An 11672-nucleotide genomic window follows, 5' to 3' on the forward strand; every position below is an offset into this window, starting at 1 on the left:
TGAAACTTTTCAACCCAACAGTATGTTAAAGGAACAGTTCACCCAGAAATTAAATTTCATTGTCACGTCATTATCTACTCACCCCAATACCAACGGAAAATTGGAAAAATGCTTTACAGCAAAAACAGCATTGCAGCATACTCCTAAACAGCTGAAGTAGATGGGGACTTCTTTTAAAATGTGAAAAAAAACAATGGCTCCATACAGCTGGTGCCGCATAATCCAAGTCTAAAACACCAAGATCCCAAATTAATCTGAAAAGAGGTTATTTACACCCTTTGACGTGAAGTCAGTGAAGATTTCAGCTTCGAAAAGGGAGTAAAAGATGTACCAGTTTGCGACTGCAGGGCTTCCAACGTTCCATCAGCATGAGGGTGAGTCACTAAATTTTCATCTTTTCTTTGTGTGAACTGTTCCTTTAAACAGATTAAATGAATTTATCTTGACTTTTACTTGCAATAGAGTATTTCTGACACTGTACTGTACTTTTACTGAGGCAGTCATGTCACTGTATTTACGTAAGTGTTCTTTCACAAAACGATTTCTGATGGGAGTTCAGTTTGTGGATTTCTGTATAATTCCAAAATGATACAAAGTTATAAAACCGTGAAACACGATTCATAAAATGTTCTCAACTTTATGAGGAACACTTGGCCAAAGAAGCGAGGCCAGTGTGGAAGCTGAGCAGTCAGCGAATACAACAGAATTCGCCATTCACAGGATTACTGCTCCGTTGTTGGACTCGAGATGAGCGACACAAATCAGAAGCTGATGTTTGACAGCGACTGTTGCACTGCAGCAGTCCGCTGGAGCTGCCTCCTCCTCCTCCTGCCCCACCTCCACCTCCACCTCCTCCACCTCCTCCTCCTCCTCCTCCTGCTGCTGCTCTCAGCCAGGGAGGGGAGGCAGTTTACCGGGTTCCTAGACTGCTGTCTCCCCCTATTGACCAGATCATATAACTGTAGGTGAGGACCCAGTGTGGAGAGATACACTTAGAAACACATGAAAATGCTTTTTAAAAGTGGAATACAAAGTATCCACAACTGTTTTGGACATTAAAAGTCACGATTTAAATAGTTTTTGTGACATTTTTCCTTTGAATTGGCACATTTTTTGCAATAAATGTATTTTTCATTCATTTTTTTCCCCTTTCCTAGTAAAAACAACCACTTTTAGTCAATCACAGTTGATAAATAAATATCCCCTATGTCTGCTTAAATGTTCACAATCGCTTATTCCCATGCAGTCTTGTTAATACATGTAGAATTAGACTACATATAAACAGGCTGGTGGCCAGTGTGTGTATGTTTGAGAGAAAGTGACTGTGTGTGTGTGTGTGTTTTCTGTGCTGCTCAGGAGAGAGGGGGCAGAAACGGGATCAAATTCCTACACTTTGGCGTCACGTGCTGCCGTCCAATCAGCGGGCGTTCCTGTGCGGCATGGTGAGCTCTTATAAAGCCCGCGTGCAGAAGGTTTGCAGTTCAAAGCACTCACGCGTCCTGGGGATTGTACTTGGAGACCAGAAAAGGAGCACTTTACCGTTTCATCCTCACAGAGTTGAAAGTAAACTCTCACCAGCTGGCTTGTGTTTTTTTTTTGTTTTGCCCTTTCACGCGCGGATCCTCCTGCAGAAAAAAACACGCTCATCCTCGGAGTCTGTCACAAGCTCATGCGTAAAGACACTCCAAAATCGTTTTTTACGCACGGGAGCAAAGGAGAATCAGTTGCATTTTTTTGTGTGTGCATTTCTCTCAGTGTAAAGACTTTGAGCATCCTGGCAAGGTAAAGTCCATTAGAGGCTTTTCCTCTCGCGAGACAGCAGAAATAACTCCGACCCGTTTTCACGCGTAATTTGGTACCAAACAGTTTCGCGTATGAATCTCCTCGACCCTTACCTGAAGATGACGGAGGAACAAGACAAGTGTCTCTCCGACGCCCCGAGCCCGAGCATGTCCGAGGACTCCGCGGGCTCTCCGTGCCCGTCCGGCTCGGGCTCCGACACCGAGAACACCCGGCCGTCGGAGAACGGGTTGCTCCGGGCGGACGGAGACTTCAAGAAGGACGAGGAAGATAAGTTCCCCGCTTGCATCCGCGACGCCGTGTCCCAGGTGCTCAAGGGCTACGACTGGACCCTCGTGCCTATGCCGGTGCGCGTTAACGGATCCTCTAAGAACAAGCCTCACGTAAAGAGACCGATGAATGCCTTCATGGTGTGGGCTCAGGCTGCGCGGAGGAAGCTGGCGGATCAGTACCCACACCTGCATAACGCGGAGCTCAGCAAGACTCTGGGGAAGCTGTGGAGGTGAGTGGAGGCTCTGATTTTTAGCTTTTACGCACCGATTTAGAGTCCAGTGAGGTTTTTTTTAATTGAGTTTTTCTTATTTCCATTGTACATTTGCACTGTATCTTCTCTGCAGACTGAATCAACTGCATGACTAACTGTGCGCACAGTAATTGTATTGGAATAAAGCATTTAAGGCAGCGCACCGTTAATAATCACAGTGCATTAACGGTCCTTTTTACGCACAGACTTCTCAACGAAGGCGAGAAGCGGCCGTTCGTGGAGGAGGCTGAGCGGCTCCGGGTGCAGCACAAGAAGGATCACCCGGACTACAAATACCAGCCCCGGCGGAGAAAGTCGGTGAAGAACGGGCAGGGCGAGTCGGAGGACGGCAGCGAGCAGACGCACATTTCCCCCAATGCCATCTTCAAAGCTCTCCAGCAGGCGGACTCCCCGGCCTCCAGCATGGGAGAGGTGCACTCTCCGGGTGAGCACTCAGGTGAGCAGAAAGACATGTATTTTTTTTTTCCAGTCCCAACAGAAATTGGTGCACAGTTACTTGTGTACAAGTGTTTGTTTGAATGCCTCATGTTCTCTCTGCTGATCATTCAAAAAGTTAAGATACATCTAAAGTTTTATGTGTTTTATTCCCTTGTTGGTTTCCTTAAAAAGCTTTAAAAGTACCAAATTGAATACTGAATGCACACAGAATACAAAATCTCATCATTCATTTTTTCTCCTTCCAGGCTCCCAGGGGCCCCCCACCCCTCCCACCACCCCAAAGACCGATGTCAGCTCAGGCAAGATGGACCTAAAGCGTGAAGGAGGCCTCCGCTCTCTCCCCGATGGCCCCGTCGGACGCCAGCTCAACATCGACTTCCGCGACGTGGACATCGGCGAGCTCAGCAGCGATGTCATCTCCCACATCGAGACCTTCGACGTCAACGAGTTCGACCAGTACCTCCCTCCCAACGGCCACCCCGGCTCTGCGAGCGGCCCTGGCAACACCACCCCGGTCAGCTACACCGGCACCTACAGCATCAGCAGCGGCGCTCCTGTCAGCCCGCAGGCGGGTGGCGTCGCAGCCTGGATGGCCAAGAGCCAAAACCAGCAGGGACAGCAGCAGCAGCAGCACACCCTCACCACCCTGGGCAGCGGCGGCGCCTCAGAGGCGGCGGCGTCCCAGCACAGGACCCAGATCAAGACTGAGCAGCTGAGCCCGAGCCACTACAGCGAGCAGCAGGGCTCCCCGCAGCACGTCGCCTACAGCCCCTTCAACCTGCAGCACTACAGCCCCTCCTCCTCCTACCCGGCCATCTCCAGGGCGCAGCAGTACGACTACTCCGACCACCAGGGGGGCACCGCCGCCTCTGCCGCCGCCTCCTACTACAGCCACGCGGGGGCGGGGCAGGGCTCGGGGCTGTACTCGACTTTCAGCTACATGAGCAGCCCCAGCCAGAGGCCCATGTACACGCCCATCGCCGACAACGCGGGGGTTCCCTCCATCCCACAGAGCAGCCCGCAGCACTGGGAGCAGGCGCCGGTTTACACCCAGCTCACCAGACCCTGAGCTCAACACACACACACACACGAACAATGACATGTACAGCCACACACACACACACACACACACACACACTCCAAAACACTTTACCCCAGGGAGAGCTCGTCCTCCGGGGCTGCTCCCTGACTCAGACACTTGAATCGGACGAAGAGGAGAGCTGGACTTGTGATTGGCTCACGTCGTGCCTTGCTATTGTATCTTGATAGAAACTATATATATTTTTAGAGAGATGAGAAGACTTAGGAAAATCCTCTGTGAGGACTTATTGATTGTTGATATTTCAGTAGGTACTGTGTATGTTTTTCTTTTTGTTTCTCCATTCATACGCTGGCAGTCTGTAACCCGTGGGGGAGGGGAGGGTTTGGGTAATTATTTGTACCTGTAGATACGAAAACAAAAAGGCTTTATATTTGAAACCGTTCAGCTACTAACCACTCATGGTAGTGCAGTTTCTGGTTCTCTGTTGATTTTCACACAAGCGTCTGTGTTTGTTTTTGCTCTTTCTTGTGCCATCCAGCGAGTATGGTTTGTATTTAAGCTGTCGATTTATTATTCTTTTCCTCGAGTTATGTGTCACGACCGTCGGAGAAGCTGTTAGGCAATACACAGAAGGAGAGGAGAGACTCGCTTTTTCACAACGCTGTGCTGTTCACGTCGGGGGGGGACTGCAGCCCGTTCCACCATCCGTGCCTTGGATCTTTTACATTTTTAATCCAACCTTTTGTATGCGTGTGTGTGTTTGCGTGCGTTGCGAGCGAGCGAGCGTGTGCGCGATTTGCCACAGCTGAGATTACACTTACCGTCCAACAGCGTGTGTTTGACAGCCACAGGAAGTCACCTTTGACCCCTCGGGTGCCCTCCCCCCTCCCCCCGCCCGCCTGCAGTCTCCCACCACGCTGGTGTCCAAATCGCTCCCCTCACCCCCTCAAATCCAGTTTAAAACTTTATTTATTTATTAGCTTTAATTTTATTTCAAAGTAATTATTTTGCATACTATTCTTATAACTAATGAATTGTCCTCTTTGCAATGTAGACGGCATATAATTTCCCCTTTTTTTTGTTACATTTTCAGCCCAGGGGGTACTTAGATAAAATGGTACACGCTGTAATCGTCTTTTTTTGGGTTTATTTATCTTCTGTAAATGTCTATTTTAAGTATGTATTTGCCTTTTTTCTGAGCGTCGGGGGGGATATCTAACGAAATGTGTACGGTTTATTTGTTATTTGTGAATTTCCTTTTGAGTTGGACTTTAAACTATGGCTGAAAGAACTGGAAAATGTTATCTCAGTTATTCTGTTCTGGCTTTTTTTTTGTTTTTTGTTTGTGCCATCACCAGAGGGACCGTCCATCCTTTCTGCTCTGCAAGCTCCATTTCCTTTTCTCTCCATATCAAAGAACTCTTATTTTTTTTTCTTCTGTGATCTCGCCATGTATTTGTACTGTCTTTAAAGAATCTTTTGTATATGTATTTGCAATAAAAAAAGAAAATGCTATTAAAAAAATGACTCATCTCTGGATTAAAACATTCAGTTATGCAACAGCACATGTGACACTGAAGCACCGTCCAACAGATCCTTGTGTTTTCCAAACGCCAGAGTCAGTGAAAGGGTTAAGAGACGAGAGCCAAGAAGCAGGACTAGTGTTTGTTTTCCCAGAAGCCCTGTTTTTTTCTCCCCCTGCTTTTATTTTCTTCCTCCCTCTTTCCCCGTCAGCTGGTAGCAGCAGGGGGTCGAGGCTCTGGGGGACCTGGAGGGGGATAGAGCAAGTGCTGTAAAACTACTGAAAAGAGGCAAAATTTATGTCAATAGAAGACACTTGGGAGAGAGTGAAAGCGGGGTGAGCAGGTCCTGCTTCGTTAAAATCCTGGTGGGGGAGGAAGAGATTCACGCAAACAAGCTACACGCTGAAAACATGGAGTGTAACACAGACTGTATGTGAATGATTTCTAGTAATAAGTCCCCATCAGGTTCCTTTCATGTATTAGCCCAGGGTGGGATGTTAAAACCTGTAGTAGTCACTCAGACTGCACAAAGACCGAGCTGAAAACTGAGATTATACCATTTTTTTATTAGTTTCTAAACCACATTTGGAATATAAACCCAGCGTGGGTGGATATGGATGGAGTTACATACAAGACAGTCTGATGCAACGCAGTGCAACAGGCAATCAATAAATATCAGCTCTGTGGCTTTCACTATTTACTCATTTTATTCTGTTTGAGCATGTCAGAGGTCTGCTGTCTGCTACTTAAAAGTGCATCACTATCATCACTTTATCACAGACTTTCTCTACAAAAAACTAGATATGCTAACTGATGGTTATTTGCGGTTTGAGATTAAAACTGCAATATGTATTGCAGTGTATAATAAGAATTTCAGTTGAAAACTTACAAAACAATATCAACAGAATGTGAATAACAGTTCTCATATTATGACGTCTATGTATTGCATTAGCATGCTAACCAGTTAACCACGACCCGACGTTATGTAAAGGTCTTGCGCTGGAAGTGTAAATGACAATGTTCCCACGGCTCTCCGATCTCCCAGTTTGGACTGCTAGCTGCACTAACTAACTGAGCTAATTAGCCAATGGCAGCTACAGTTAGCGGTTACTCTAGCGATATGCTGCCGGTTTGTTTTGAGCATGAATTCGACAGGTGGTCAATTCTTACATTTTGCCCCTGTAAAACAAAATGATCAAAAGAATGTGAAGAAATTAGTTTTCTGTTTGTATTTTTTTTCAAAATACCCCTCTGACCAGTTACTCTGGTGATATGCTGCCCCCTACTTGTTTGGAGTATGAATTTTGCGAGGTGGCCAATTCTTACATGTTGCACCTTTAAATGAAAAATTGATCATTCAGTTCATTAAGAAAATTAATTTGCATCTATTTTGACACTAAATATTTGAAGAAATGTAAAATCGCATCTATGTGATGTGATAACACATGAAATTTGAAGGAAGGACCTTCGGGTTTGGGACATTTAGCACTGTGCTGTTTAACAAAGCAAATGATTAATCACAAAAGTAATCAAAAGACTCATTGATGATTAAAGTAATGTTTAGTTTGAGCTCCCAAGGTGCTCAGTAACGCAGTGCAAAGAGAACGGCACTCAGTAGAGTGCATACCTCCGCCAAGGCCCAACAGTCTCCATTAATTCAATCAAGCCTTCTCCAAGAGCAAACTTGATAGCCTTGCTTCACTCTAAATGTTAAACCAGCCATGACTGCCTTCATTTAACACACCAGATCCAGAATCACTTGAATTGTTCCCTGATTAAATGTCAAAAAACGTCCTAACGCACAGTGTTGAACTATATATGAAAAAATTGATGATTCGGCTCCTATAATTTCATTATTTAATCCTGCTGACAAACCAACCAACCAACAGACAAATGTACAGGGGTGAAAACATACTGTAACTTCCTTGGCGAAGATAAAAAACAAGTTTGTTTTATAAAATTCAATCTGCGGAGTAGCATGTGACGCTGAAGCACCAACCAACAGCACTTCCTGTGTTTTCCACAGCGTGAAGGGTTAAGAGAAGAGTACCAAGAAACAGGACGTGTTTGTTCTCCCATGCAGAAGATTTCTGAATTTTCTGTAACTATTTAATATTGAACATAATTAATCAAAAAAGTAATCAATATGTTAATTGATGACAATAATCTTTACTGACATAACATAACATAACAAGGCTACGAAGATGCTTAGTGTCACAATGAGGCTCTCAGAGTTCCTCCTTCTATCAGCAAGAGTCAGATGCCCTTTCATTGGGTTTTTTTCTTCTCAGTATTTTTTTGGTGGATTTCTGTTTGTGTTTTGTTATCAGCATGTATTTTCCTGTTGAGCAGTATGTGTTTGTATGAAAGCTCCATCTCTTGCAGATGTTTCAAACTAGATCAGACTTTAAACGCCGTTTCATTGGCATTCCATAACTGTGAAAAAAGAAATTGCAACAGGACAAGTTTTAATGCCCTGGACGACTTTTCCGACAGGTGCTAAAGGATCGAAGTACAGAGGGTGTCACATCTTATTCAGATTAAAAAAACGCAGACGAATATGTGATTTTGGCCGTCACTTGACCTATAATATTCTTAGGTTTGTTGTGAAGTCCCAGAAAAGTTGGACCTTTTATAAAGTCCTACAGACCTTGAATCTTACATAAAAATGACAGCAGTGTTGCCTAACGTTCGGGGACTGACGGGAAACCTCTGAATATTGTACGATTTCTCCGTTATGGAACTGTGAATTTGTTCTTGGTGTTCCTTCAAGCAGAGCATCTGTTGCACAACGACAACCATCACAACGAATTAACGAGAAAACAACACAGAGAAAACTCTTTATTACAGTTGTTTCTCATTAGTTCAATGAAATATTAGATATTGAGTATCTGAGTGGGCACCAGCAGCTCGGCAGCAGACCCCTCCCCTCGGGTCCTCGGCACTGGCATCTGACAAAGGTCAAGGAGGGGAAACACTGAGTGATGTCACGCTGCCGAGGGACCAAACACCATTTGTGTGTGATGTGGATTATGTGTTAGGCGACACAATGTTTTCATACTCATTGGAGGCGGCTTTTGAACCCGAGACGGAGATGCGGATGCGGCCAAGACTCACTTTGTACCGCATGACTGCTGATGGGCTGCAGCACTACAGCTGCATCCCCATGAGGAGCTATTTGGACTAAAAAAGGATTTCGGTTATCGCAGCCATTGGACAATAAAAGCAGGCCGTTTGCTAACCGGTCGGCTGAGAGCTACAGAGGTTTCTGTCACTGATATGGTTTTACATTTGGACGATGGATCTGCCTACAGACTCTTGTCACGTACACCTTAAATGCCACCAGTGATACAGAAACATTATACAGCACACCAGCTGCAAGAACACGGAAACAAGTATCAATGTGTCAACGTGCCACATGTGGCAGAAACCATATGACATGATTGCACACAGTTGGTGACCTTTAGTCATCACAAAAAGAAAAAAACTCCCCAGACCAGTTGTTTTCTTGTCAGCTCACACTGTGTGTGTAAAGTCTGGTTCAACTGCAACGCAACTAGAGCTGAACCAAACACTTCAAAGCTTCAGCCGTTGCCATGGTAATTGAGTCCAAATCAGTATCCCTAATGCTGCAGGGGATTTTTTTTTTTTTGTTTAGTTTTTGACGAGGAAGAAGTTGCGCCAGCTGCCCTGAAAAAGAGGCAAAACACTGATAAAGAGAGAGAAATGGAGCTCCTCTACGACAATCAATTACTGTAGTCTCAAACTCTGCACATAAAAACTCTGCAAACTGCTGATACATTCATATTTGCATGTCATAGGCTACACACAGTATTGTCATTTCAACAAAACCTGTCATAATTCGTTCAGTTTACGTGTTTACGACCTGACTGTCATGTCTGGAGGCGGAGGGGATGGTGGTGGAGTTAAAGGCAACAAGATTGACAAGACAGTGACTGCAGTTCAATACTGCGTTTCAACATTTCGGAGAGTGAACAGCGTTTCAAAATCTGTAAACGTGACACCGCGCTTCATGGTGTTTCAGACATTTTTGACTGAAAGTTGGGAGATCTCCAGCCGTTATGGCAAAACAGGTATTTCAGGCTAAAACATGTTCCGCAACCTAACCAAGTGGTTATTGTGCCGAACCCTAACCAGAGCATAAGTGAAATTAAAAGTGTCAGCATCACATGGATTGAATGGTGATGTACAACAAGTTGGCAAAGAACACCGATGTAATACTGTCAGAAAATGTTGAATAATATGACTATTTCCACTAGATAAAGGGCCAATGAAAGCAAACTAGATGTTATAAGTCATACTACGCTCCTCATTGGGAGGTACGTCAGTTCCAAAATGATGATAGTAAACCAGGATTTGTACAGGACATACAGAAACAAATCATTGTCAGATGTATCCAAGACAATCTTACAGTATGACCAGGTTTCAGGTGTTTACTCAAAAAGAGGTTGTTTCCTAACTTTAGTGTTGATTCTCCCCAGTGAAGACATAACAGTGTGACCATACTAGACACAAGATATCTAATTTGGGCAGATGAGGTGAATGTTTACATGCTTCACTTATTTGAGGTTTTGGATGGTTTTTCTTCTCCATGAAAATTTCCCCCTGTGCGGCTTTAAAGAGTGCTCCGTCCTCGGATACTGGAGGAATGTAAGAGAAAGAAGGAGGTGGGATAACAGAGTAAACAAGAGGAGGAAAGGCAGATGGCAGGATATCAAAAGGTGGAGTGTAGGCCGACTGTGGTCAGGAGCAAGTAGCACATCGCTCCCATCTGAAAAAGCCATCAGTCTCTGCAGCGCTCGCTCGCATGACAGGGGAAATGGTAGTAACAAGCACAGGACAGATGACATGTTTCATATGGATGTTTTCCACAGCAGACAGCCAAGCAGACGAGTCACGTCACATCAGAGGCATGAGCAGCGTCTCGGCCAAATAAACTGCGATCGCAGTCGGTTCGACACGATCGAAACCAGAAGAGTGACGTTCAAAAGGCCACATTTTACTGATTCAGGTTCTGCTCAGAGGGTCAAGTGAGTCCCGATGAGTAAAATAAGATCTGAGATGTGCTGCACACCAAAAACGGGTGTTTGCACGAACGCTGTGTGGAGATATTCTGGATTTACAAGATCCCCGTGAACCAATAAGATTTAATAAATCCTCTTCCGCCCCAACAGGTACAACAAAAGTACAAGCACAGTCTGTCCACACCCACACAAGGTCTAATCATTCCCCTCCTCTCATTTCTCAGTCTGTACATCTTCAATTCCTTTCCTTGTCACCTCTCTTCGCATCTTAGTCTCTCCCGCCAGAGATGTAAGCTGAGGAGGAAAGGAAGAGGAAAGACGAGCCAAGTCAACAGACATTTAACAACGTGAGACATCCGTGCATCGGAACCATCATTTTAATGTCAATTAAATATGACGTGTGCCTCTCTGTCTTATTTTTCTGTCGTCTATTGTTTTGTTATAGTCCACCACTGTGTTTTATGATCTGTGTCAGATGTACTTTTAATTCAATTTACAACGTGGCATAATGGTAAAAGTCATTATGTTTGAGAGCACCCAGTAAGAGTCCCACCATGGTTTGTATATTCCAGTTGTGTGTCACACCTCTTTTGGTCACGGGTGCCAAAAATGGGAGGGTAAACCTGTTCTGTCGACAAGCCTTCTCTGTCCTTGAGATGCTTTTTAGGAATCAAAACATTCTTCAAGATTGCTGAGATCAATTTCTGGGTCACAGGCTTGAGGACAGAGGAGAGAAGGAGTCACAAAATTGAGAGATGAGGAAAAGCCCATTTTCTCTTAAATGGTCAGTCCTCCCAAATGTGAAAGCATTTCTTGAGTAGCCTTCATCCAGACATAGTGATGTGAAGACTGAGCTCCTCATAGAGCTAATGGTCCCGTGGGAGGAGGGCACAGAGGGGGCTGCAAAAAGGAAGAGGTTGAAGTACTCCGATCTCAACGCAGAGTGCAAAGAAGCCAGCTGGCGAACCATCATTTAGCCATCATCTTCATTGGAACATTTGTTGTGGTATCGGTTGTTTGCCTCATGAGGGACATGGGAGTATCTGGAGCAAACCAGATTGGCTGAAGAGGTAGAGAGGTGCAGCTTTTGCCTCTGGTTGAGGATGAAAGACAAGTGTTAGCGGAACACCTAGCATGACTGCTACTGCCGCACCTAAAGGGGCAAAATGTTGCAGAACGATGCTACCCAGCTGGTGACCCTGCAGCTAGCTGACCTATGGGCATCAGAGGAGGTACGTCAGGCAGTTACAAGAGTTACAAACAGAGTTTATAACACTTTT

At 45.0% G+C, this 11672-nt stretch overlaps 1 protein-coding gene across 1 annotated transcript; it reads left to right on the forward strand.

Moving 5' to 3' along the window:
- The first annotated feature begins 1497 nt into the window (after window positions 1-1497).
- Window positions 1498-5341, forward strand: LOC311250619 (transcription factor Sox-9-like). Its single transcript, XM_084342469.1, has 3 exons — window positions 1498-2302; window positions 2530-2780; window positions 3028-5341. The coding sequence occupies exons 1-3, from the start codon at window positions 1875-1877 to the stop codon at window positions 3849-3851; spliced, it is 1503 nt and encodes a 500-aa protein (XP_084198595.1). The 5' UTR covers window positions 1498-1874; the 3' UTR covers window positions 3852-5341.
- The last annotated feature ends 6331 nt before the right edge of the window (window positions 5342-11672 follow it).

Source organism: Pagrus pagrus (assembly GCF_965226575.1).
Source record: "Pagrus pagrus genome assembly, chromosome: 21".
Lineage (NCBI taxonomy): Eukaryota > Metazoa > Chordata > Actinopteri > Spariformes > Sparidae > Pagrus > Pagrus pagrus.

Excerpts from the sequence above, each read along its gene's own strand:
- LOC311250619 (XM_084342469.1), top strand. The coding sequence starts at position 1,875 with ATGAATCTCCTCGACCCTTACCTGAAGATGACGGAGGAACAAGACAAG. Across the intron at positions 2,303-2,529 it reads ACTCTGGGGAAGCTGTGGAG|ACTTCTCAACGAAGGCGAGA; the intron begins GTGAGTGGAGGC and ends TTTTACGCACAG. Across the intron at positions 2,781-3,027 it reads CTCTCCGGGTGAGCACTCAG|GCTCCCAGGGGCCCCCCACC; the intron begins GTGAGCAGAAAG and ends TTCTCCTTCCAG.